Raw genomic sequence first — 25,421 nt, 5'->3', positions numbered from 1 at the left:
TTCCAAACGGCATCTCCATATAGATATAAAAAGCGTCAAGGTTGACCACAACGGGAATCTGTATTGTGAATATCAATTGCGCCCCCAAAAACACATACAAAATCGGATATGTGTACAAATCTGCAACATTGAACGGAAAGGCTGCCCATCATTCTTTTTTTTTCTTCTAGCTGATGGTGTATGTTCATGAAGAGCCAGTGCGCTCTGCCTCCAATTCCCGCTCGGCCTGCTGGTAGTATTTGGCAGTGTCCACGCCATGCTGATGCAAAAACAATTAACATCATCCCCCCCGGCTCAAATTGATTTGAATGGAAGACTTACTTGATCATGGTTGACAAAGTTGAACCATGGGACAACGTGGATGAAAAGTTCTGAGTACCGCGAGTTGCGAGCGGCCATGCCTTGTAGGTAAGACGACATTTGGGATTTACCGTACAGAGGCTCGCCCTTCTTGACTTTGTCGACCATCTCACGAGTATCCATTTCGACCTCTCTAGCATTCTCAGTGAAGCCGTAAAAGCGCTCTGTGATGGTGTGAGTTGAGATGTCACCCCCCAAAAAGTGGGAGAGGATTTAGGTGGGAGGGATATGGCTTACGGCAGGATCGCTGATAGAGGACATGAAGACCGCCAAGCAGACCGACAGCTGTAGCAAGTCGCATAACGGGAGCGAAGCCACCGCGGCCTACATGCGACGGGCTTGCTCTCTCCATGATCCAGAACGAGATAGGAGCAGCTGAGGCCATACCGCCAGCCACGGCCCAGTCGGAAGGCCGGGCATATCCGAACACCCGTTTCAAATGCCTGAAAAAGAGGTGAGCTTGTGACAAAATCTTAGAATCCGGGGTAAAGCGTACGGGTCGGAATCGATCAACTGTGGGATATGTTAGCAAAAGACGTACGCAAAGGAGCAATCCGGGACGGAAAAGTAGCAGCCCCAGTTCATATTAGATCAATCATACCGGGTAATCGGTGTTAGCCCGCTTAGAGGGCACAATGGCTGTTTTGGTATCGGTCGCCATGTTGCTTTGAAGTGTGGATGTGCAAGCATTCGAGGTTGAAGTTCTGGGAGTTGGAGGGAGAGACGGGGCTAACCTTATTGGGACTAGCACAATTAAGGCGGACAAGAAGCCCGGCAGCCAATCAGAGCGCAGATAACAGACCACTTCGCGTCACGCGTCAAGGCCGCATCTGATTGATTGACATGGGATCCCAAGATAGCCCTGGAGTATCTCTCATACACAAAACTTGAATTGCTCCAATCTATAGGTGCCAACTTCTTCTTTCTTTCTTTCCTTTTTGTCATCTCTCTAGTTACCTGATCCTCTCAATATCCATCCCTCGATATAATTGCACCTACCAACAGTATCTGCGCGCGATTGGAACTATGGCGAACGCGAACGTTTCAGAGCGAGGAAGCTCACCGACAGCGGGTGATTTGAATGATCTTTTTGATTATGACATCGGCTTGGATGAGATTATTCCAGATAACAATGCTCCAAATACCAATAACACCAAGGCCTCTGGGACAGGGGATTCTGCACTTGGTTTGGGTCTTGATGAAGAAGTCAAAGTCGCAAAGAAACGACAACCTGTGGCCAAACTAGATGAGGGCCGGTGAGTCTTACGTGCTACCTTGTTTCTTGATTGAAATCTCTTATTTCGTTTCGGGAGAACGCCTGGCGCTATAACAATGCTGATGAATAGGCTAGGTTACTCTCACAACCGGGCATACCTAAACTACGACACACTGCCAAACAGAAGCTGAAATTCAAGGGGAAAGGGCATGAGGTTCGTTCTCTTGTCTATCCAACGCCAGAGCTAGCGTAACTGACTTAGGTTTGCTATAGTTCAAGGACGCTGCACGCTTGCTCAACTTTTACCAGCTATGGCTCGATGATCTATTTCCACGCGCAAAATTCGCAGACGGTCTGACAATGATTGAGAAACTGGGACACTCAAAACGCATTCAGGCCATGCGACGAGAATGGATAGACGAAGAGAAACCGAGACTTTTCGATAGCTCTGGACCTACACGAGAAGAGCTCGAAAATCGCGACCTCAAGAACCCTGCAGATTTCAATCATAACCCAGCCGCGACTACCCAGGACCAGGAAGGGGCTGCCGACCAAGACCTGTTTATTCCAGACCCAAACGAGAGCGCACGGCCTACAATCAGCTACCCCGAGCCCGAGGACGATGACTTGGACGATCTTCTGAGAGAACAGGATGAGCCAATGACTGATTTCCCCCCGGACATGCATGCCTCATCTTCAAGGGTACCTCATGACGATAACGACGACTATGATGCTGAGTATGAAGCGATGAAGGAGCTTGGGATGTAGCTGTGAAGGCATCTTATCTTATACCGTAAATTTTAATGACAGCGATGGAACATGTTCAATCTCGGGATAAGCCCGCTGATCCCTCCCTGCGAGACCATACGTACGTATTCCGTTTAATGAAATCATCTAAGCCACAGGGCCTGTATGGCTCAACTGAGGATCGAACAATCGGACACCGAATGAGTCTAAAACTAGTGTTACCATGAATCACACATTGGATCACATTGGAGAAAAGGAATTAATTTCAAATAACATGCTAACTGAGCAGAATAACTGGAGATTGCGAAACAACTCTTCATGTACTGCTCCGGAAACGAGACAACACATAGAAGGCAGTAAAAAGAAAGAGACATTTGGTGTTACAATAAAGCATAGGTCAATTGAATATGTTGACCTCACACGCTGGCAGGCTCTGTAAACACAGAGAACTGACCACCAGCACCCGCCCAGTTCAACTTCTTTCCACGAGTAGCAGTGTTGTCGATAACAGTAGCCACCTCGATGTCATCCTGGGTACCTTGTCCAGTTTGGTAGGTAGCAGAGAAACCCCACGACCATGCACGGCCATCGGCATCGATAGCGAGAGAATGATCCGAGGCAGCGGCCACAACCTTGGCCTTGACGTCAGGAACGGGAGTAGGTACAATTAGGATACGGGGGCGATCGCGCTCATCCTTGATAACAGCATCATCGGAAAGGGTATCGATCTTCAAGCCGCTTTGGAAACCATCGAGACGGCCCCAAACCAAGCATTCACCATCGCCAGCAATGGCAACTGAGTGATGGGCACCACCGCAGATTTGAGAAATATTCCTGTTAGAAAGTGATTCGACAAGGGTGGGATGCACGATAGCGGCCTCGTCATCACCGGCACCCTCGCGGAGGGCCGTTGCACCGAAGCTATTCAATCCCCAGGCGTAGACATTGCCAGTGGTGTGAACGGCAAATGAATGGTACGAGCCACTGCCGATGTGAACAATGTTCTTGGGGAGACCGAACTCCCGGGGCTGAAGACCATTCAACCTGTTGCGCTCCACGATCCGGCGGCCGAGCTGATTCTGTTGTCCTGAGCCCCATGAGTAGACGCGACCTTGGTCGTTCAGGGCAAGAACGTGATTGGCTCCGCAAGTCAGGTGTGTGATTTTCTTCAGAGACGAGATCAAAGTTGGGGTTGTTTGAACGTGAGAAGACGCGTCAAATCCGAGGATTCCATCGTTGCTCTAGAATCGTGGTTAGTCAAATAAATGCGATCCGAGGTAATCAGACTATCTTACTCGGAAAGTGCCCCAGCCATAGACCAGACCGTCATCGGTCAGGGCAAAGCTTGCGCTGTCAGCGGCGGCGACTTCAACGAAGACAGTGCCTTCGGGGAAAGCGGTGGCAGGAATAGCAGTGGGAATAGACTCCCGGGGGTTCAATCCGCTGTCTTCATCGTCTGAATCGGAATCGCTGTCGTTCTCAATGTCCTTGTATCCGCCGTCCCATTCGGTTTCTCTTCCGAGCGCACCCTGGTCGTTCACGCCCCAGGAGAAGATCTTGTTGTCATGGGTTAGAGCTAGACAGTGCATGCCGCCGACGGCAACCTGTACAACTCCGACCTCTTCGGCAGACAGAAGCTTGTTCAAACGTGGGCGTTTCACATCGATCACATTCTTGGCTGTGCCCAAACCCAGCTCACCAGAGCTACCTTCACCACAGACAAATACATTCAGCTTGGTCTTCGGGGCCTCGTTGATGACAACCTTGGGTTTCAGCTTTGGCTGACGGGGTTTCGCGACACGAGATCTCTTGATTTCGCGAGGCTTCTCCTCATCCTCGTCGGCCTTCCGTTTCTTCGTAGCAGAGGTTGATTTGGTAGATGTTGCCATTTTAGTTGGCTTCTCAGTTGACTTGGTCGATGTTGCAGTGGGCTTTTCGGTGACCTTCTTGGTGACCTTCTTGGTAGTCTTTGTGACTGGCTTTGCATCTGTCTTGGCAACTGACTTTGCTGGTTTTGTAGCTTCCTTCACTGGCTTTTCGGTCTTCGTCACGGTAGTTTGTCTGGCGCTGCGCACTCGAGTACTTCTCTTCACCTCTGTCGAAGCCTCGACAGACTTGGATGTGTTCTTCTTAGGAGGCATTTTGCCTGAGACTGGGCTATTAGAAATAGCAAAAAAATAAGAACAGAACAAGAGAGGGGGGGTTGGGGAATGTTTGAAGCTGAGATTGAAAGAATAAAAGGGAAGAGGTATGTTAGAAGGGTAGAAGGGTAGAAGGGTAAAAAAAAAAAGAGGACGCCAAGGCCAAAACATAAGCCAAAACAATAGCACATTCTCTCCCCAGCCACCTCTCAATGGGCTGATTCATTTACTTCATTTCCTATTCATTTCCTATTCATATGTGACGCGTTTATTAACATTTATTACGCGTGAATATGTTCTCTCTTTCTATTGTTACAATTGAATAATTGAATAATTTCTTATTCAATAGAAAATACAACGAATAAACCATCAATGACTTGTTTCTTCACGAATCTTTCCACACATTATCACATTTTGTCCCAATGGCATCCATTTAACATCTCGAGGATTCAGTGCAGCATTGGGTGTACCCTCCTGATCTTGTTTCGAGTCAGGGCTGACATTCACTCCACCCCGTCCAAGGTAGGTGGGAGCAACCGTCACAATAATCGAGTCAATGAAACTGGTATACTCGGGATTCAACAATTCACTCAGGACCGTACCACCACCCTCAATCATGACACTTTTAATACCCTCCGATGCCAAGGCACGAAAGACGGCTTCCCAGCGTAATCGCCAGTGTTGATTGTATTCTACGATGCGAAGAAAATCTCCACCGTAGCCTTTGAGCATCACTAGTGTCTGGGGGTTGATTTGAGCCCCCGGAGATAGTACAACCCATGGAGCTTTGCCTTTGCCTTCAACGGCAGTACGTAACATCCGGCATTCGGGATGAACAGGCCATCGGCCCATCGGATCAATGATCACTGGCCGTGGTTGCCACATTCTCCCCAGGCCTCCAAACCCACCGGCCCCTTCCAGACGACAGTTCAACCCTGGATTATCGGCAAGAACAGTCCCTACTCCAACGAGAATCGCGTCGTGTCGGGAACGAAGATAATGAGTCATCAATTTGGCCTCCGGTCCGGACAATACCGTCTGCATTCCTGGTTGAAGAGAGATCTTGGAGTCCATGGACGATGCGTATGACAATGTGACATGGGGGAACTCTCGGCGCTCCGAGTGATTAGGAAGATAAGGATGTAAGAAGTCTAGCGAAAATTGAGGGAAGGATAGTGTGTCCGGGGGCAAAGCGAACGATATCGAGGGTGGTTTTGTTTGAGAGGACACCTCGTTGACCCCATCGGTGCTTTGAGTTTTAACAATACCATGACCCTTTTGGTATTCGTAACCCTCGTGTGCAACCAGATTCACCTCTGGGTTTTGTATACGCCACTTGGCGGAGATGTTGCGCACGTCCGTCACCGTGAAGAATCGCCCCCCAGCCTCCCCAAGCTTATCTGGTTCTTCTTGAAATTTGGTATAGATCGAAGAAGGAAGATATCCCTTCACCGATTCTTTGCGCGCGTACTCCATTAATCCCGAGTTCCGCTTCACTCGGTCGATGTAGTCGAGGTCATGTGAGTGGATGCTGCAACTTCCCGGCGTTCTCGCGATAGTGACGGTCGAATATGCGCCTTCGAACCGGACAACCTTGATTTGAAAGTTACAGATGCCTCCCTCTCGGACTCGCTTTTTGCGAGGGCGCTTGCCCTCTGGCAAGGGCCGAGTTTCAGATGTGCGGTGTGTTGGACGCCGTAAACGGCACATGTAATAGTCGGTGGTGCAATGGCCCTCTTTGCTCGCATTTGATCTTTGTTTGACCCATACATTATCAATAAAAGGCCAATATGTTTCAAACTCTTCGAGACTGATTTCGATCGGGTCCTTGCACTCGAATAGGACCTTGCGTATGCGCGCTAGGTTCGGTGGGTTGTTGAAAAGGCTGGGGGTAGCCTTGGCATCTTGACTCGTTGATGCGCTGCTGTCAGCGTCTCCGATGGTCGCACTGCGCTGTGTTGACTCGTTCTCGTCACTGTGTAATGCTTGTTTATCAAGGGCACCAGATAGATTGATTGGGGTTGTGGTTTCGGGCAGGTCTTCGTCCGTCACATCTCGTGTATCGCAGGCCCGTTCGATCTCTAAGTCTGTTCCCAAAACGTCTTTCGCCTGCACAGAAACTCCATTGTGCGGGGATCCCGCCTCGCTGCCAGAAGCCTCTAAGCTCAAGACGGATGCGTTGGAGGCATGGTCCATCCTGGGGCAGCGTGGCAGAATACAGTAGCTCCGTATTCCCAGCTATGGCGATGAAATGGCCATTTCACTGGGGAGTTGGCCCCAGATAGACACAGATATATATATACAGAGTAAAGTGACGAAGGAGCCTCGGGAAGAACTTGGTGGGGCGGAAGCATAAAGGCCCGGGCATAGGTCCACGGGTATATGCATCCCCTAAGGATAGTAGGTTTATATCAAAATATCAAATATTAAACAAAGCAATAGTATTACTAGGGGAAAATAAACTACACATTGTACTAGATTCCGTCTTAGAAACTAGGAGAAAAATCATTTAAAAAAAAGACTGACCATTCATTGCATTCTCCTCGATTGTATTCGAGACAATTAAGCACAAATAAAAAGTATCTCAATATCTCAGAATCTCCAAATCACATCTAATATGCCCCGATATCCGCTCCAGCACGAGCCAGAGTCTCATAGACTCGTGGTGGCAATTTGTACTTGACCATTCCCGAGAACACCATGAGATCCTTGGCCATGACAAGCAAAGTATCCGCCAATCCCTGGCGCACTTCACTGTCGTACATCCCAAAGGTACGCTTTTGGCGTTCATAGCCAATACATGTGATGCTCCACATGATGACAGGCCCGACGTTGCGTGAAATGATGGGTGGCAATGACGAGAAAGCTTGGGCTGTGCTTCGAATGTATGACACGGAGCCCTGTGCCTGCAAGGGGAGAATATTCAAAGCGTTGATAGCCTGTTACGTTCATTAGTACTTCAATCATTAAATAAAACCCATTAAATAAAACCACGGGTGGGAGACACTTACATCAAGAGCTGGCGCCCATCTGCCGGCTTCAACTTGGGTCTTTGCTTCCATCATACGCAGGAGCAACCCACAAGCATCACGGTTGACCTGTCGGATTTGTCCATAATACATTATGTCCGAATCGTAGAGACTGATCATGTTCTTGGCCAAGATGCCTGGATCATCCACGGCAGTCAAACTGAGGCTGCTTCCGGCCTCCACTGCCTCTGGCTGACCATCTTGATTTTGGTCGACCCTTGGACGCAGGGGTTGCAGTTTCAGCATGGCACCGCCTAGCTCAACCGCGATCGCATCTGACAATGCACGGTTTATGATGTCAATGACACGGTCATAGTTCTCTGCCAAGTGGTACAGAAGCACGGCATCCGTGATCAATCCCTTATCATCCGCCACGGCAGCAGCTTGAACCGTAATAGTCTTCAAGAATTCTTGCTGGTCGACCAACTTGATCAAATCGAGACGTTGCTCAATGGCTCCCTTGAGGCGAGTACCGTCCGCCCGAATATCGCCAAGCAATTTGGCAAAGTCCCTGGTCTCTAGAATGAACTCTCGCAAGGCCTCGTGACAGACCGATGCTTGGGACTTGCCCAGAGCACCTGGAAGGTCTGCGTTGAGACAGATTAATGTGAAGTAATCGATGGCAGCTTCAACGAATCCAGTGCGGAATTCTCGGGTGTATTGGGTCAAGAGATATCCGAAATTGATCTGGGGATATTGCTTGACTGTAAAGGAGACTGCGTAAAGCGTGAACACATAAGGTTAGCAAGATCATAATATCACGGCAGAGAATAAGCTTACGAATTTCTTCACCAGAGGTGTAAAAGTCGGACACGCGCAAGAGGCCATAATAGGACAGGGCAATGGCGAAATGAACAGCAGTGACTGGGGCATAGGTGCCGAGATAATGAACGGCCTGCTCAAACATGCCTCCCAATATCTGCAGTAGGAAGTAAGTTCCGTAGCCACCGGGTCCCTCGTTGCCCTTGGTGAAGACTCTTTGGCCAATCTCCTGGATATCGGTCTGAATATCCTCCAGGCCGAAGACATCACCTGCAACCTCTTCGGCGCGGTCGTCCTCCCTTGCAAGGCTGAATTGGAGCCACATCCAGTCCTCGACGGTCTGCTTCACGCCATCCAAACGACGACGCGAGAGATCACAGCGGCCAATGATCTTGTAGCAGGCCATTCGGTAAGGATCGACTGTATTTTCAGGTGCGTTCCGTGAGCGTTGCTGAAATTCGCCATTGATCTTTTGCTGCAAGTCCCGGGGCAGTCTCCTGCTCTGCGCGTAGGTGGTCATGTAGGTCACAAATTTGTGATCTAGGGATCGGAACCCGCTGTCCCGACTCACGTATTCAGCTGCCTCAGTCACGAAACCACATCGAAGAAGGTAGAAGATAAGAATCCAGCAGTAGTCTTGGTTCACCATTTGGAGCTCGGTGCCATCAGGTGCCAGATCCTTCCTCGCGGCTTGAAGACGGATGTAGGCGCGAATCTTGTTGATCACAGTTGGAATTCCTCCCAATTGTGCTTCCCGGGGATTTTTGGCAATGGCGGTTTCAACTTCGTCGAAGAATGTGCTCTCAAGGAAACCCCTGGAGCCTTCAAGAATCTGCTTCTTGAGTTCGATTGCTTTGAGAGATTTGGACGATTCTTCAAGGTAATCTTCGGCATACTGTCGCTCCTTCACCGCTCCAGGCTCCGATGGGTTCATGATGTTTGGCTTCTCGTGGACAATTCTTATCAAGGCTTGGTACGCATTGAAGAGTTGCCGAGGTACCTGAAAAATGATTAGCTGCATAAACATCCATGTTGCGGGAGGGTTTGAAACTTACATCACCACCGGCTTGCACTTCAACGTATGAAAACTCATCGAGTACGGGGTAGCATTTTCCTTGAAGCCTGGCGAGGTTCAATTGTTGAACTTTCTCGGCGTAGTGGCCCATCTTCTCCCGTTGGAACCTGAGATCAGGCGAGTGGGCCGCAGTTCCTTCATTTCGCTCTGCTGGGTCTTCAAATATTTGACGGCTTGCCAAGCCGGCCCCAGGTGTGCCAATCACCGACTTCTCGAGACCGGAACGCCCGAATACGCTTCTGCGGGATGCGGTTGAGGGACCGTTGGCTGGGGCAGCTCCGGTTTGCTTAGACTGTCTTGCTGACCGTCCAAATGCACCCCTAGTGGTAGATTTCAGTCCTCCAGCGCCGATGGCATCTTTCTGGGATAGCCCGAAGTGGTGGAATATTTTCTGGCGTTGGTCTTCCCAGTCCATGTCCACCTTCTCCTCGAGAAAAGCATCGAAGTCCCGCTGAGCTCTGGTGAGACCCTCTGCAATCATGACTTGTCGGCCGCGTTGCTGGATATTCCGCAAAAATCTTTGGTTGTCTGGGTCGAAGTGGTCGAATTCCCTCGCTGGGGCCGCTAGAGATGCCTGGGGGTCCATGGACTTGAGATCGCGCAATGCTTGTCCCGGGGATATGCCGGAAGCCGCAAGAAGATAATGACTATTGATAATATCGCAAGGTTAGGCAAGACCAAAAACAAAACAAGCGCGACAAGGTGGTAGAAATGAAACTCACGCTTTGCTGTTCTTGCCGTTTGGTGTATCCTTTTGTCCTGCGGAGCCTAGCTCTCGCGCCTTCCTTCGAATGTCATCCAGGCCTAACTGGAGACTAGGCACATCTTCGAAGTTGTGGTTTTGAATAACCGATGACAATGGTCTCTTTTTCCCACGCTCTAATAAGCTGTTGAAAAACGCAGGTTGTGTTGACTGACTTGCAGGTTGTCCCTGGGCTTGCAGGTCGCTAGCTTGTTGGGTCTGGCCCAAGGTCGAGGTTTGAGCAGGCTGTTGCTGGGCCTGAGCTTGACCTCCGAACAGAGACGATGTTTGCGCGCCTTGTGCGCCTTGTGCGCCCTGTGCACCTGTAGTAGAGAAATTCGCAAAAGGACTCGCGGTCGAATTGTTTGCGCCAAAGAGGCTGTTCGACTGTGGGGTTGTCGAGGCTCCAAGCCCACCCCCTCCGAAGAGAGAACTGGTGTTGGAAGTCATGGAGGGCTGGTAGGTTCAAAGGCTTTGAGGGGAAAAAAAGAAGGGGTGTAAAGTACGATTGCAGCGAAACTGTTATTCCAATTAGTTCACTTTGAGCTGGTGATTAAGCAAACAGATGCTGATCAAAGGGCAAGAAAATTGGATTGCGCACACCAAGCGAGAGCTCTGTAACGGTAAAGAATGACCACGACAAGTGATGGATTTTGTCAGGCTCCGGTTAGAAAAGAACGGAGCTTCAGCAGAGCTCTGCCTTTATATGGATAAAAAACAGTCCGGCAATTAAGAGTCAATAAATGTCAATAGACAATTGAAGAGGCTGTTTGGGAAGCTCTAAACAATTCAACCCGTATTCCGGTATTCCGGATCATCTATTGACCGATTGACCCGAAATCCTATTGTTCCCTTTATCTTTAATTTCCATTGTAACTCAATGAACTTTCCATTCAGTCCTTCGATCAATAATAGCGTTCAATAGATTGATTCACAAATATGCCTGTGTTTCAATCCAAAACCTTTCGTCGGGCAGCTACAGAATCATCGTCCCTCGGTGAACGGCTCGGTGCGTTCTACCGGGCGCGACTTGCTCGACACCCTTTCATTCTCTTCGGACTCCCATTTATGGCCGTTATTGTAGCTGGGTCATTTGCCCTGACACCTGCTGCTGCCTTACGATATGAGCGGTATGACCGCAAAGTCAAGCAGCTCAGTCAAGATGAAGCATTTGACCTCGGACTCAAGGGTCCTGACGGGGAAGAGGGAATTAAACGCAACCCGCGGAGGAGGATTATAGGCGACGAAAAGGAGGAATACTACGTATGTGTTGTTTAATGGATCGTGATTTTCGTGCCTGACGTTCGAACTGAATGCTGATTATTGTGCACACTTACAGAGACTCATGGCCAAAGATCTCGACCAATGGGAGCAGAAGCGAGTAGAGCGATTCAAGGGTGAACCGGATGGAAGACTGTAACACTTTGAAATCAAATACCCGAGTGCTCTGGCATCCTCAAATCGCGACGAAAACACGTTTTCCTCATGACCTCACCTAGAGTATGAGCTCATTGCTAGGGGTACATTACCGTACATTGCTATGTGAAGATGAAGGAGAGAATTCAGGGGCGGGGGGGGCATCCACTCTATTACCTGGCTGGCCTTCGCATACAACGTATGCTATGCACCAATATCCCTACTTAGGTAGCCATTGGAATTGGTCTCGCTCACTTTCTCAGCCTCTCGAAAGTTGTATACAACATGCAATGTATACTTCCGCTTGCCAGATCCTATATGCTGGGCGATTGACTGTGAAATTGGGAAAAGATATCCATGGATATTTCTGCCCCTGTCCAGTCTGTCACATCTTTTCGCTTGTCATATTGACGTGAGACCTGCATGAGTGGAACCACTCTATGGTTGTCTACGGTTGGGTCTCTTGGAAACTCGCGACTAACCGGGAAGTGGGATGAGGTCACTGTTAATATCGACCAGGCTAAAGGTAAAATTCAATATCAATTCAATTCGGAATACATCGATGTATATATTGGTTCTATTGGTTCCATTGGTATACCTAGGTATTCATCTGGATGGATCCAATGCTGACTCAGCCATATATAGCCCCGGGGCCCAGCCAGCTGAAGACTACCGTTCCAGATGGTTTCTCTGCAGTTGACCAGTACTTTGTATTGTAGTTATAATATTATTTATTTATTCCATATACATCTCTATTATTTTCCTAGAATATACTATAGATATAGATATATTTTTATATACAAACACATAAGATACATTTACATAGTAAACGAAAAACTACCAACTACGTCAGAAGTTCAAGTGAACCCGTGATCCCCCACACAACAACGTCATACCCTTTTCTTCTCGAAGCCCCCAATTTTCTTCTTCACCCCCATTTTCCCTTAACTCAGGGCTCCTCCCAGGGCTAGTTCCAGATTATTAATCATGCAATAACACGCCCTCTCTCGATATCAGACCTGTTCATCCACTATTTGCCATTTTTCATTCCATTGGCCAGTTTTCCTCTTTGGCTGGACCCTGGTCTATTCGCTTCTTGTTGCCCCTCTTTGTCCCTCGCTACGTCAGTTGCGTATATCTCAAGGTCACTTCCATCTGAAGCTTTGCTTACGCTTCCATTCGATACTCTTATCTGAGACACATCGGCTTCACCTTTGTTTATTGGATGCCATTTATGACCAGCGATTCTGCCACCGTCCTAGGTCTTCGAAGACTCTGATATCTGGTCCGCGAGAGCTGAGGAGCACTTGTCAGTCTGATCCTTGAGAAGCTGCTTGTAATTGTCTGATACACAACGGCGGGTGTCATTGCCAGAGAAGATTTGAGCTGACCGTGTTTCGACAGACCAGGAACTGGAGTCGTGGAAACCAACCTGCCTGCCATGACAGGCCCAGGACGCTCACCCTCCTCGCCTTGGGTACAAAGTGCTCAAGGTGGGCATCATGATGGTGGTGTCACACAGTCCTTCCAGTCTACCATGTCCCCATCAGCCACGGGCATGATGTCGAGCGCGGCTTTTACAGACAGATCAAGTCCCAATTATTTTGGCATGGCTGTGCAAAGCCCCAACCAACAGACTTCCAACCCAGGGCTGTCTATGCAAAAGAATTGGGGCACATTACCCCTTCCACAACCTCTGCCGAGTCCAAAATTACCCGTGTTTTCCCAAGAATCAGTATCAGCGGGATTGAAGAATCTATTGAAGACCGAGCCTGAAACCAGTCGCTTACGCCGAGAATCAGCATTACATGGATCTTCCTCTCCCCAGATGACTTCGTGGTCAAAATCCTCACCTTCATATCCGGGAAATTTTTCATTTGCACAACCCAGCGAACTGAGGCTTCCGGCTGGCAAGAACTTAGCGCCCACTCCACAAGGTATGACCACTCTGGGATTTCTTTTCTTTTCTTCTTTTTCTGTCTTTGATCCTGTAACTCCTGATGTGTTCCACTGTCTATCTTCCACAAATTAGATAAGGCGCTGACATTGCTTCTTCAGGGGCCACTTCCGCTTCATTTCCCTGGGTATCAGCCGAACGCTGCGCTGAACTTCTTGAATCATCTCAGTCAAATACCATGCTATTTGATGTTCGCCCATTTGCTCATTTCAGACAGGTCAATATCAAAGGATCACTCAATTTATGCATCCCCACCACCCTACTCAAACGCCGATCATTTGATACTCAGAAATTAGAGGGTACTTTCACGGACGACGCCGACAAACAGAATTTCGCTCGTTGGAGAAAGTGTGACGTGATCATTGTGTACGATTCTGCCGCCGCGGATTTGAAGGATGCAGCACCCCTTCTGAACCTACTCAATAAATTCCAAGCTGAAGACTGGAAGGGAGATGGGTTGATCTTACAAAACGGGTTTCGAGGGTTCTCGAGTCAGTTTCCACATTTGATACAGCAGCCACAAACGCGAACGACTGGACCATCCTCTAAACGTCCCTCTCCCATGAGAATCAATCTGCAATCTGTTGCTCCTGTCGTGGGTGGTTGCGCCCTGCCAGAATCATCATCTGCCGTTAATCCATTCTTTGGAAATATTCGGCAGAACATGGATCTCCTCGGAGGCGTGGGGCAAATTCCTCTGAAACAGCCCACTCAATTGAGCGAAGCGAAGCGACAGCAACTCCCTTCCTGGTTGCAGGGCGCCTCCGATACCAAGGACCAAGGGCAGATTGTCTCGAACAAGTTCCTGGCTTTGGAGAAAACAGAACTGGAACGCATGAAACAGGCTTTAACATACGAGGGACCTTCGGCTGACACCAATGGTGCCCCCAAGAAATATCGCGTTGCGGGGATAGAAAAAGGCACGAAGAATCGTTACAATGATATTTACCCATTCGATCATTCCCGTGTCCGACTTGAGGGAATTCCATCTGGGGCCTGTGATTATGTGAATGCGAATCATATTTCCGCTGAACTTACCAATCGGAAATACATTGCCACTCAGGCTCCCGTTCCTGATACCTTTGATGTGAGTGGTAGCCCCTCGAAATGCTTGTTATTATGTTACTCACAAGATGTAGGACTTTTGGCGTGTGGTGTGGGAGCAAGACGTTCGACTTCTCGTTTCTCTCACTGCAGAGGTTGAGCGAGGACAGGTGAAATGCCACCGATACTGGGAGTCTGGAAAATATGGACCATTCGAGGTAAAGGCCTATTCGGAAAAGCACATCTATATCGAATCCAAGGCCGGACCTACCGATCCCACGGTTGGCAGTCCCAAGGAATCGACTGAACGACCTGATGGCACAAACGAAAATCCAGTCATCACCGTGCGAAACTTCAGTATCTGCCATACGTCATTCCCCTTCGAGCCGCTTCGGGATATCACCCAGCTCCAATATCCTTACTGGCCCGATTTCGGCACAACGTCACAGCCTACTCATCTTCTCCATCTGATTGAACAATGTAACAAGGTCATTCGTGCCACCAGCAACCCTAGCTTTAGTAGCCAGCAAGCAGAACCGAAGGGTCAGCGGCCAGTACTGGTGCATTGCAGTGCGGGCTGCGGGCGCACCGGGACCTTCTGCACTGTCGATAGTGTCTTGGACATGTTGAAACGGCAACGAGCGCAGGCTGCCGGTGGTGGAGGCCTGTATCAAAACCCCAGCGGATCTTCCGAGTGGATGGAGGATTTCAATCTTGACCTAATTGCGAAGACGGTTGAGGATTTCCGGAGACAAAGACCGAGCATGGTACAAAACCTGAGTCAATATGCACTCTGCTATGAGAGCGTGCTCGAATGGCTCGCTTCTGAGATGAACTAGAACAAGTCCTTGGACTACTCTCTTCTCTTCTCTTCTTTTTCTTTTCTTTTTCTCTTGCTATGATGACGACCCTGGGATACCCCTTTCTGGCCTTGCATTATTCTCAGGGCCATGGTTTTCTTTTGATCTATGTACAATGTCATACAGCTAGTGGTTCTGCATTTTCTGGTGTTTCGGTTTACTTTGGGGCTAGGGAAAAATGGACACAGCTAATTTTCTCGGGTCTTATTGTGTAGTCTTGCATGAGACAATGGTAGCGTCCTGGTCTGATAATACCCAAGAAATTACTCCATTTCAGTTATAATCCACTGATTTGGAGAAGGCTCATAACCGCAGATGCGTCTGCTATTCGGCAGCCAACCTCCATAACTTTCACCACACTCGAGCAACAGAATTTTGGTAAAAGTCCGGATGTTCCAAGCTCCTCATCGTGATTTGTTACATACTATTGTCATGTCCCCGGCTCTTGACGGGCTGTTTGCATTTCCCACTATAACCGATATTCAGGAACATCACCCCACGATCAGTAATCGCGACCAGCTCGTCTTCCTTTTCAGTGAAATGCAATTGAGAGCAAACGGCCTCTAACTGGAGGATGACTGGTCGCAACTCGATGGCACCTGTAGAGGATTCCCACGATAATGGGTAAAATCCGATACCATTGTCTTCTATCAATTCCGACGGATTCAGTGCCCAGACATAGAGAGTTTTCCAGTTAGCGACAGCAACACGAGTTCCACGACGCGAAGTTGCCACCGGAGATCCATGCGAGGTTGTTACCTCTCGGAATCCCCCAAGTTGTGCCATGATCTGCCAATTGTCGAAACGCCTTCCGCGGTCAAGATTCAAAACATGGGTACACCGCGGACCAGTATATGATTCAGACTTCAGGAGACATGCCACAGTCCATTTCTCCACGCGATGGGTGGCAATTCCGAAGGCGAGGTACTGCCAATGACACTGTTCTCCCTGGTTTATATCGCCGAGCTCATGGGTACCGAAAAATGGTATTTCAATTGAGAATTGAAGCGATAGGGAAGGCGAAAACTGCACGGTGCATGCATTCTTATTAACATGCGGCTTTGGCTCGCCTGGGCGGCCAGGAAGGCGATCAAGTCTCTGAAAGGCACCATAGATGTTTTGAGCTCGGTAGTGGTAGAGCAACTGAAAGCCTCGATCATTGAATGCCAACCTCGTCGCAGGGCCTATTCTCCGAGAAGAAGGGACATCTGGGTCTTGATCGTTGGAGCTGGTCAAAACGTAAGCCTCAAAAGCGCCACCTAGAGATGTCAGAAACCAGTTCCAAGATGACAGAATAACGAAACGAACGAATAATGTTACAGGGGTTGTGTCCCTTGCTTTCTTCCATAACGCCTTCGCTCAAATCATCTTTATCCTCGTCGTCTTCATCCTCGTCGTCCTCGCCGTCCTCGTCGTCCTCGTCGTCCTCGTCGTCGTAGAGCCGGGTATAAAGAACGACCTCATGATCAAAGGGGTCGAGCGTGCTTTGCCATGATATTGCAAATTTGCCATTGGCAACGGACAAGGCCAGTGGCCTATAATCTCGGCATTCGGGAAAGTCATACATTCGAATGGTGTTTTCCCGGAGATTCAAGTGATGGTGGGCCAGGTGAATACTCCCGTTGAGGCGAGACTCCAGAGCGTGTTTGACAAATGGATGGTCTGTATCTAGCTCTTGATCTAAAAATGGTTTGAATCGGTGCAACACGTAGACCCCGCGGTTTCCATCAAACGCAGTCTGGATGATCTCGACCTCCCCGATATTCTGTCCCGGGGATTTCAATTGGACTTCAGTTCGATCATCATCTCTCATATCAATCAGGTGGACAGTGCTGTGACCTTTGAAGACGAGCAGTGCTCGAATTCCATCTTCTGATGCCTCAATTGTCGATGCATGGTAGTCGATCACTCTATCTTGATACTCATAGGTGGGATTGGCGTAATGTTCTGCGCCATCTAATTGTTCGTAAGACCGTCTCATTAACTGGCCAAACAGATGCCTAGTATGATGGGCATCAATGGTGTCGTTCCAACCAGGAGTATTATGTAGCTGATGAATGATGACTTCCCGGCTGTTGGAAGCGATCTCATAAAGCCTACGGCTTGAAAAGGCTGCCTGGAAGTAGGCTGGTGTGTCGCAGTTCCGAAGAACTAGCTGTATCAGTTCTGTGGGAAGCTGAAGTAGCATATTTGATGTGGTAATTTGTGCCAGATCTAATATGGGGGGGGGGTTAGCATAGATTTATAGAACTTTGTGAAGGCCAGGTGCACAGACTTTTTGCTGCCTCGTGGGTCTAGGTAGCAGCGCTGGATTTTTGTGATGGACCAGGCAGAAAGAGAGGAAGTGGTTAAGTTGGGGAAAGACGAACAATATATATATATATATATTTAAGGTGACAGCAGTTTCAGCAGTTTGAGCTTTGTGTTTGCCATTTACATGGAGTCCACACACGTTCATACTTCTGTCCAGGATGTGTTTTGACGTTGCTCTCCGCCTTGTCACTACATACTTTGTATACTACACACTATACACTATATAGTACATACGTAAATATGTACATTGCTGCAGGTATGCCAACTACAGGTACTATATACAAGAAATATACCAATTCCTAGACTTGTTTCCAGCCGAAAGTGGTTGTAAAGTAGACTAGCCGGATAGGTCCATACTTTGGATGGACTCCTAGTTGGCATTGTATGTCCCCGCAAATACACCTGGCATCTTCAAGGGAGTAACCGCAAAGCATAGTTCCAACCCAAGTATTATTTCGAGATAGGTAATATAATGAAAAGTCGAACATCAATGTCATTCATTCTCCGCCACCTCCGGACATGGTGATGAAAGTGATGATCAGAAGAACCCACCAGTACCTAGATTATCAATTAGTACACGAAAGAAATGACACACACACACCTATCCAAGACCTACTTCTGGAAAAGAGACTTTTCTTCGGGTTGCTCTGGGTTTTGACCATCGGGCCCAACAACCACTGGCCTGTTCAGGTGAGGCTGTGTCCCGGACTCGTTCGAGACGAGATCAATTCGAGGGCCAGTTGAGCCCTGGGCATCAGTGGGCGATGCAGACAGGGAGACAGTGTAGACTTCGTTGGCTGGACCGAGGTGAAGGCGAAATGTTGGTTGTTCACTGGTCGTTAAAGACGACAACGACACGAGACTGCCGACCCATTGCTTTTTGTTTGTGGTGGTTGAAGTGTAGAGGCCCACACGTACTAGACTATCGCTCTGGTCATCCTTTGGGGGATGATATGAGACCACGTCCGATTTCAATGAGGCTGGGTCGTAGGAGACGCGCGCGAGGACGGACGGTTGTGGCGAACCCAAGGGCCAATACAGGATGTCGGTCGAGAGGGAGGCATTGGCGACAGAGATTAATAGTGAGACAGCACCGAGAATGGTGGGTAGGAACCGCATGGCGAAGATAGTTATAGTGAGGAGACAAGCTGAGATGTCCAGGTGTTGAAGAAAGTTGGTCCGAGCTCCCGCACGATTACATACAACATTACATAGTTACATACATTACTATACTATGTAACTAGATATTATCATACTTATTAGATGATTGGAAATTAAAAAAGACCAATTGAATATATATTAATGCATATATTCATGGAAAAAAAGAAAAGAATATCACCTATACATTGTACTTTTACTTACCCCATGTATGGTACATAGACAGTACCTCAACTATCACACTGAAATGGCTGAGATACCAAGTATCGGTAAAGTACCACCCAAAGGTGTGCCCCCGAAGGTACCGGCTAGCACTCCTCCGTCAGGGCTGGGCCACTTTGATTCTCTCCTTTACATCGCAGAGTTTCACTTTTAATTTCTCTGGAATACATCTTTCAATCTCAATATATACAGATATTAACAGTAAGTCTGCTTCAACCTTCAACCAGCCTATCTTCGGTGTTTTATGACGCACTAATATATGGTCTAGTAGCAATCTATAGCTCCACAGCTGTCAATTCGAAAAGTAAAAGAGCCCCCCCTCCCCCCAGCGGCAACATGGCCTCACTGCCCTACCGTCGTGCCTCCCACCAGAGCTCCCGGAAAGCATCCAGTGACCCTCGGGAGGATCTGGCAGTTCATCTCGACCACTATATTGGCATTGATGTCGGAACTGGTAGTGCCCGTGCCTGTATCATTGACGCCAAAGGTGATATTGTGGGGCTGGCATCAGAAAACATTGGTCTTTGGCAACCAGAACACGGTTACTATGTGGGTAAATCTACAAGAAATTTGTGTGCCAAATCAGACTTACCTAGCCTCTAGGAGCAATCTACCTCCGATATCTGGCATTGCATTTGTGTCGCCGTTCAGCGCGTTATTAGCCAGCACAATATCAACCCTGACACAGTTCGAGGTATCGGGTTTGATGCCACCTGCTCCCTGTCGATTTTCTCCAATGATACCGACGAGCCGATCTCTGTAACGGGCCCGAACTTCGATTCGGACCGCAACGTGATCTTGTGGCTGGATCACCGTCCGGTTGAGGAAGCCGCCAAGATCAATGCTACCAACCACAACTTGCTCCGCTATGTCGGCGGTAAGATGTCCATTGAGATGGAGATCCCCAAGGTTCTTTGGCTCAAAAACCACATGCCCAAGGAGCTCTTTGACAGATGCAAGTTCTATGATCTGGGGGATGCCCTGACGCACATTGCTACGGGCAACGAAAAGCGAAGCTTCTGCAGCGTGGTCTGTAAGCAAGGATACGTGCCTGTTGGTGTCGATGGGAGCGTCAAGGGATGGCAAGAAGATTTCTTGGAGGACATTGGTCTGGGTGACCTGACCGAAGATAACTTCAAGCGCATGGGCGGAGTCGACGGGGTGGTGAGCCTTTCCCTAATTGATAATGACGTAGTTGACTGACCTTTGGTGCCACACAGAATGGTGATTATTTGAGTGCCGGTGAATTGGTTGGCACGCTCTGCGAGAAGGCTGCCGCCGAGCTAGGCCTGCCGGTTGGTATTGCTATTGGCAGTGGTGTGATCGACGCCTACGCTGGCTGGATCGGTACCGTTGGATCCAAGGTCGATCTGGGCCCAGGTCAATCTAGCGCAGATGTCCCCAAACTTGATAGATCAGAGGCCTTCTCTCGTCTCGCGGCTGTCGCAGGAACCTCGACCTGCCACCTTGCCATGTCACCAGACCCGGTTTTTGTTGATGGTGTCTGGGGTCCATATCGGGATACCATCCTCCCCGGATACTGGATGGCCGAGGGCGGGCAATCTGCCACAGGGGAATTGCTCAAGCATGTAATTGAGACCCACCCGGCATTCAACCAGGCTACTTCGATTGCCGAGTCATACCATGTCAACATCTACGAATATCTGAACGAACATCTCAAAGAGATGGCACATGGCCAAGGAGCCCCATGTGTATCTTACCTCGGACGCCACTTTTTTTTCTATGGTGATCTATGGGGCAACCGCTCTCCCATTGCTGATCCCAACATGACTGGATCCATCTTTGGCCTAACCAGTGACAAATCTGTGGATGGTCTTGCCATTTACTACTACGCCACCATGGAGTTCATTGCGCTACAAACCAAGCAGATTGTAGAGACAATGAACAAGGCAGGCCACCGCATCACCTCGGTGTTCATGTCAGGCTCCCAATGTCAGAATGACATCCTGGTCAATCTCGTTGCATCGGCCTGCGACATGCCTGTGTTGATTCCTCGGTACATTCATGCCGCGGTATGCCACGGTGCTGCTATGCTCGGCGCCAAGGCTGCCAGCGCTGATTCCCAGGGCAAAACTGAAGATCTGTGGGATATCATGGATCGGATGAGCAAGCCGGGCAAGAAGGTGTTGCCGACAGAAGATAAGAACGAGAAAGCCCTACTTGGTGTTAAGTACGAGGTCTTTCTAGAACAGTGCTTCAAGCAACAGAAATACCGTGGGATGGTGGATGATGCTTTGGGGGCCTGGAAGTCCAAGTCCACGTAACATTTGATATGATGATCACGAGGATTCTTCTTTTCTTCAAATCACCCCCGCCCCAAAAAAGGATATGGGTACTGGAATGTTGGGTCACAATTTATATATTACCTTGTTCGGGCATATTTGGCATCAGTCATTACCGCGCAATAAAAAGTACGAGGAATGAAGCTCAGATAACAAATTCAAATTCATAATTATTGCGAAATCATGCTCATGTCTAATGCATTGAGCTATAGAGCTCAGGTCATCAGGAAAGCCAAGAAAACAAGTCACACTGTAAACGTCAAGCATATAAACAAAATTCCGAAAAGCAAAAGAAGCTCGCTATACAACATTAATTCAGACAAGTCAATGAATAGCTTGTGTTGAAAAAGCCACTATCACCAGTCAATATGTGCACCTTGTCTAGTAGGCCACCCCGCCTCTTGTTCGGCCGACAGTGTAGAACTTGTCAGAACTACTGGCACCACCTATCGCTAGGGTATCAAAGCGATCCACGCCCATGTTGTCCATGTTCACATAGCCCGACATATGGAAGCCAAGCACAACGACGAGGTAGGTGAGTACAAGGATGGATCCCTTGAAATAGTTGCTTTTTCCTTCGCCATATACATGCGAGAGAAGGAAGACGCACAGGATAACGGTAATCATATCCCACTGGGGGAATATCAGGCTGTTTGAAATAGTTTGTTAGTCATAGCCTTTTTGATTGGAGATAGGATGAAAAAAAAATGAAAAAAAGAGAGATCTTACTTGAATGAGTGGCTGGCAAGCTCGGACGGGTCCAGCGAGCGGCCATAGAAGGCGCTGAAGAATACTACAGCGGGAATCTGTAATAGACAAACCTGCAGTGCGTAGGCAGATCCAATTTCCATGGACAATGCAATGTTGCCGTTCATGGCGAATGAGATGGCGTTCTATTGGGTGTGTTAGTTAACAACATAAGATGCAAAACGGCCTCAGATAAAGCCTTTCATAACCAACGTACCAGGAATTCCGTCGTGTTTGGCACCAACGCGAAAAGAGTAATACCAAGGAATTTCTCATCAATATCCACGCTTTCTAGCACAACATCGACTGTGTTGACAAGAATCTCAGCAATCACCGCGTAGAGGACTGTTGCCCCAAGGAGAATGACCGAGCTTTTAACTTTGCTCCAATTGGGTGCATCATGTCCTCCGCTAGCATGAGTGGGTTCCACACTCAACCCAAGATCTTCAAGCTCTTCTCCAGCGGGATTTCGCGATCGCTCTGGAGCAGGGCGGCTAGCTTGACGAACGGAAGCTTGATGGTGTTGGACATTGGGCTTGCGACTTCGAGCCACATCCCGAGCAGCCACTGCTGCTGCTGTTGCAGCCACTTCTGTGAACTGACGTACCAAACGCTCGTTGTCTTCTTTGGCCATACCATGGACAGATGTTGGCACGGCAGTACCGTCCTCACCACTAGAATTGGGGGGCACCAAGTGTGGGAGGTTGCTTCTGAAGTCTGCGGTAGATTCAGTTGCAGCTCCCTCCCAATTGCCCGAGCCATTGTCTTCCAAGCCAAAATGCTTTAATGACTGGCCCAGAATTCGCTTGTAAAGCTGAGATTCGCGGATCGAATCTTTGGACCCAGAAGCGGCGCCGGAGGCCTCGGGTTGGCCACCTGGGAACAGCAGGTGCCGCGGTTCGTAGAATGAATCTTGGGCAGATTGGGTGGCATGGGCCTGGGAATTCTTCTTTTCTTCCATCTCTGATGCCCAGATGAGAGCTGCATGGGTCCTAAGAGTAAACCATAGGCCGATGCCGTATGAAAGGAACAAGAAAACAGCGGCGATCCATGCATATGGCTGTACCGCCTTTTGGAAGAACTGGTCATCGACAGCCGCTGTTTGTGAGAAATAACAGCGACGGCAATCGCGAGTCTCTGGGTCAAGGGAACTGATACACGAGTGGCAGTTCAGCTCATGCTATGCACCAGTCAGTTTGGATTCGTTTGCGAAGAAAGGGTGAAACTTACACTGCCATAAACCTGATAGAAGAGAGTGGGACCAAAAGCAGCAATCACCGCAAACAACAACATTGTCGAGGTTACACCGGCTGATTTTACATTGAACCGTTGGGTCTTGCGTTTGAGTGCACCGAAGCACATGGACAAGCCAGGGAGAAACAGGATGCCGACAAAGATACTACCGATGATGCTTCCCTCGACAAGCTGAGCCTTCCCCTCAGTTAAAGCGACACAGTAGAGGTATACTTCTACAATGGTCGAGAAGAAAGCATTGATGGCAGCACCTAAGCCCATAGAAGATTGAGCGGAGATCGAGGCAACGGCTTGCCCAATGAAATAGGCCAGAGGAATGATGGAGAGCAGAGCGAGAGGGAAGATCAAGGCCGGATGTGTGAGCCAGCTCTGCAAGCCCAAGAATTTGCCCAAAACATAATAGTCGAAAATCACAAAAACAACCACACCAAGAAGATTGATCAGGAAGATGTTCGTTCCATCGAGAGTGTACTTCCAGTATCTCGTTCCCGCAGCTCTGTAGGTGCAAAGAAGGATGGAAGACGAAGATGTGGTTGTGGTCGATCTAGCATATCTGGAATCGGAATGGAAGGACAGTGCTAGAGGATGTCTGCGTAAATGGCTCACCAGTGTAATCGTTACACGGCCCATGGGAATCCAAAACACCAAGAGCCAGCAGACGAGCGATACCATAAGCATCAGCGGGCCGACTAAGAAGTAGAAGAACACGAAGAACACGACACGACCCAAGGTCCATTCGCCCCGCCCAAAAAGGCGACGCTTGGATTGAGCTAGCTGAGAAGAGTCTTCGCGTTGTCCACGCTGGGGCCGCCCGAGCAGGTTGTCTTGCTCACCGGCTGAATCAACGCTGTTCCTTCGTCTACCAACCAGGGACCGATCTCTGCGAGGTCCGAAGAAAAGACGACCATGTTCCAGGTCACCATTTTGCCATTGCTCATATTCACTGATACTGCGTCCCTCGCCTTCATCTTCTTCGGCATAATTCTCATCAGTCTCCAAAAGAACATATGATCCGAACGGGTATAACAGATATCGTGAAAGACCTGAAAATACTCTTCCGTATGCCACAGCACTCGATGAGTAGGAAAAGAAAAAGCATGCAACCGCGGCCAAAAGAGCAAAAAGGGCAAGCCACCATCCAAAGAATAAGGACCATAGTAGGTTCGTCAAAAAGAGAATGGGACTGACATAGCCTCCCGGGGATGAGTGAATATCACCCTCAGCCGTCTTCTCTACAGAGCGGCTCTTCTTGTACAGCGCAGGCTTCCAGATCCTAATACCAAACGGATGTGTTTCGTTGATGGCCTGTTGACGGTCTTTGAGTGTGAAGCTCTCAGCATCACTGGCTGCGTCTTCATCGTCTTCCACGCTATCCTCATCGTCGTTCTCACTCTCCTCTCCGCTGCTATGTCCGGCCGGGTTCGAAGAAGGGAAGGCTTCTTCAATATCCAGACCCGGTTCAGGCAAGCCTGTTTCGTCTGCATTGTAACCCTCCGAATCGGCTCTAGCCAAGGTTCTGGGACGAGTGCTAGTACGTCGTCTTAATGTCGAGCTTTGCGTTCGTAGTGGACGGATCCTAGGAGATTGTTGCGTGCTCGCGCCTTGCTTCATTGTCATATATTGCTTGACCTCATTGACATCATCGTCTGTCGAGAACCCTTGCCCCTTGTGGGGGATTGGACGCTTGGAAGACATGCGACGCGATACCGAGGGCTTTCGGGGCTTATCAGGGACAGCGGACGATTGGGTCGTAAATGCGCGACTCGAACTCTCCTCTTGAACATCCTCACGGAGTTCGGGATTGGTCGTTTCGAGGGAAGGTGTATCGAGTGTACCTGCAATTTTGGGTCAGCGCAAGCCATCATTGTCGTAGGTTACACTAAAGGCAAGCTTACCGTATGTTCTCCGCGCAGATGTAGATGATCCAGTTGGAGGTACTTGTCCAGAAGTCGGTGTTTCCCTTCCCGCCACCGCAGATGGCTGTGTGGACGCGGGAGAGTCAGGGTTTCCTTTATCACCAGCCATAACCCAGTGGTTTGACAAGCAGACAGTAAACCTTAGAAGTAGAAGAAACG

At 48.9% G+C, this 25,421-nt stretch overlaps 11 protein-coding genes across 11 annotated transcripts; 4 read left to right on the top strand and 7 right to left on the bottom strand.

Annotated features, from left to right (window-relative positions):
- Nucleotides 1-184: 184 nt before the first annotated feature.
- Nucleotides 185-1,021, bottom strand: N7455_000734 (putative NADH-ubiquinone oxidoreductase 21 kDa subunit; the record flags this gene model as incomplete). Its single annotated transcript, XM_040958059.2, has 5 exons — nucleotides 185-259; nucleotides 322-524; nucleotides 598-803; nucleotides 857-873; nucleotides 962-1,021. The coding sequence occupies 5 exons, from the start codon at nucleotides 1,019-1,021 to the stop codon at nucleotides 185-187; spliced, it is 561 nt and encodes a 186-aa protein (XP_040811506.1).
- A 365-nt stretch (nucleotides 1,022-1,386) lies between these two features.
- On the top strand, nucleotides 1,387-2,344 carry N7455_000733 (Chromosome segregation in meiosis protein 3; the record flags this gene model as incomplete). Its single annotated transcript, XM_040957999.1, has 3 exons — nucleotides 1,387-1,616; nucleotides 1,712-1,790; nucleotides 1,850-2,344. The coding sequence occupies 3 exons, from the start codon at nucleotides 1,387-1,389 to the stop codon at nucleotides 2,342-2,344; spliced, it is 804 nt and encodes a 267-aa protein (XP_040811536.1).
- Nucleotides 2,345-2,739: 395 nt separating this feature from the next.
- On the bottom strand, nucleotides 2,740-4,464 carry N7455_000732 (uncharacterized protein; the record flags this gene model as incomplete). The annotated part of the gene is made up of 2 exons (XM_040958044.2): nucleotides 2,740-3,564; nucleotides 3,619-4,464. 2 exons carry the CDS (start codon nucleotides 4,462-4,464, stop codon nucleotides 2,740-2,742), a joined length of 1,671 nt encoding a protein of 556 aa, XP_040811554.2.
- Nucleotides 4,465-4,833: 369 nt separating this feature from the next.
- N7455_000731 (RibD family protein) lies at nucleotides 4,834-6,660 on the bottom strand (the record flags this gene model as incomplete). Its single annotated transcript, XM_040957988.2, has 1 exon — nucleotides 4,834-6,660. One exon carries the CDS (start codon nucleotides 6,658-6,660, stop codon nucleotides 4,834-4,836), a length of 1,827 nt encoding a protein of 608 aa, XP_040811548.2.
- A 330-nt stretch (nucleotides 6,661-6,990) lies between these two features.
- Nucleotides 6,991-10,546, bottom strand: nic96 (linker nucleoporin NIC96). Its single transcript, XM_065603859.1, has 5 exons — nucleotides 10,053-10,546; nucleotides 9,311-9,977; nucleotides 8,274-9,255; nucleotides 7,476-8,209; nucleotides 6,991-7,403 (listed from the first exon to the last, which is right to left on the bottom strand). The coding sequence occupies exons 1-5, from the start codon at nucleotides 10,520-10,522 to the stop codon at nucleotides 7,077-7,079; spliced, it is 3,180 nt and encodes a 1,059-aa protein (XP_065462350.1). The 5' UTR covers nucleotides 10,523-10,546; the 3' UTR covers nucleotides 6,991-7,076.
- Nucleotides 10,547-11,011: 465 nt separating this feature from the next.
- N7455_000729 (cytochrome c oxidase assembly protein COX16) lies at nucleotides 11,012-11,492 on the top strand (the record flags this gene model as incomplete). Its single annotated transcript, XM_065603858.1, has 2 exons — nucleotides 11,012-11,335; nucleotides 11,412-11,492. 2 exons carry the CDS (start codon nucleotides 11,012-11,014, stop codon nucleotides 11,490-11,492), a joined length of 405 nt encoding a protein of 134 aa, XP_065462349.1.
- A 65-nt stretch (nucleotides 11,493-11,557) lies between these two features.
- Nucleotides 11,558-15,328, top strand: ptpA (uncharacterized protein; the record flags this gene model as incomplete). Its single annotated transcript, XM_065603857.1, has 6 exons — nucleotides 11,558-11,572; nucleotides 12,549-12,611; nucleotides 12,751-12,797; nucleotides 12,893-13,425; nucleotides 13,547-14,532; nucleotides 14,585-15,328. 6 exons carry the CDS (start codon nucleotides 11,558-11,560, stop codon nucleotides 15,326-15,328), a joined length of 2,388 nt encoding a protein of 795 aa, XP_065462348.1.
- Nucleotides 15,329-15,766: 438 nt separating this feature from the next.
- Nucleotides 15,767-17,537, bottom strand: N7455_000727 (F-box domain protein; the record flags this gene model as incomplete). The annotated part of the gene is made up of 2 exons (XM_040958004.2): nucleotides 15,767-16,608; nucleotides 16,658-17,537. 2 exons carry the CDS (start codon nucleotides 17,535-17,537, stop codon nucleotides 15,767-15,769), a joined length of 1,722 nt encoding a protein of 573 aa, XP_040811469.2.
- Nucleotides 17,538-17,956: 419 nt separating this feature from the next.
- On the bottom strand, nucleotides 17,957-18,781 carry N7455_000726 (uncharacterized protein; the record flags this gene model as incomplete). Its single annotated transcript, XM_040958096.2, has 2 exons — nucleotides 17,957-18,220; nucleotides 18,279-18,781. 2 exons carry the CDS (start codon nucleotides 18,779-18,781, stop codon nucleotides 18,160-18,162), a joined length of 564 nt encoding a protein of 187 aa, XP_040811459.2. The 3' UTR covers nucleotides 17,957-18,159.
- Nucleotides 18,782-19,378: 597 nt separating this feature from the next.
- N7455_000725 (FGGY-family carbohydrate kinase) lies at nucleotides 19,379-21,327 on the top strand (the record flags this gene model as incomplete). Its single annotated transcript, XM_040958006.2, has 3 exons — nucleotides 19,379-19,591; nucleotides 19,646-20,206; nucleotides 20,263-21,327. 3 exons carry the CDS (start codon nucleotides 19,379-19,381, stop codon nucleotides 21,325-21,327), a joined length of 1,839 nt encoding a protein of 612 aa, XP_040811543.2.
- Nucleotides 21,328-21,726: 399 nt separating this feature from the next.
- Nucleotides 21,727-25,371, bottom strand: N7455_000724 (calcium/hydrogen antiporter; the record flags this gene model as incomplete). Its single annotated transcript, XM_040958022.2, has 5 exons — nucleotides 21,727-21,994; nucleotides 22,075-22,238; nucleotides 22,310-23,272; nucleotides 23,323-25,181; nucleotides 25,242-25,371. 5 exons carry the CDS (start codon nucleotides 25,369-25,371, stop codon nucleotides 21,727-21,729), a joined length of 3,384 nt encoding a protein of 1,127 aa, XP_040811560.2.
- Nucleotides 25,372-25,421: the final 50 nt, after the last annotated feature.

This window comes from Penicillium solitum (genome assembly GCF_028829755.1).
Source record: "Penicillium solitum strain IBT 25940 chromosome Unknown utg000001l_segment0_segment0, whole genome shotgun sequence".
Lineage (NCBI taxonomy): Eukaryota > Fungi > Ascomycota > Eurotiomycetes > Eurotiales > Aspergillaceae > Penicillium > Penicillium solitum.
This window is presented reverse-complemented; position numbering and strand designations above follow the sequence as displayed.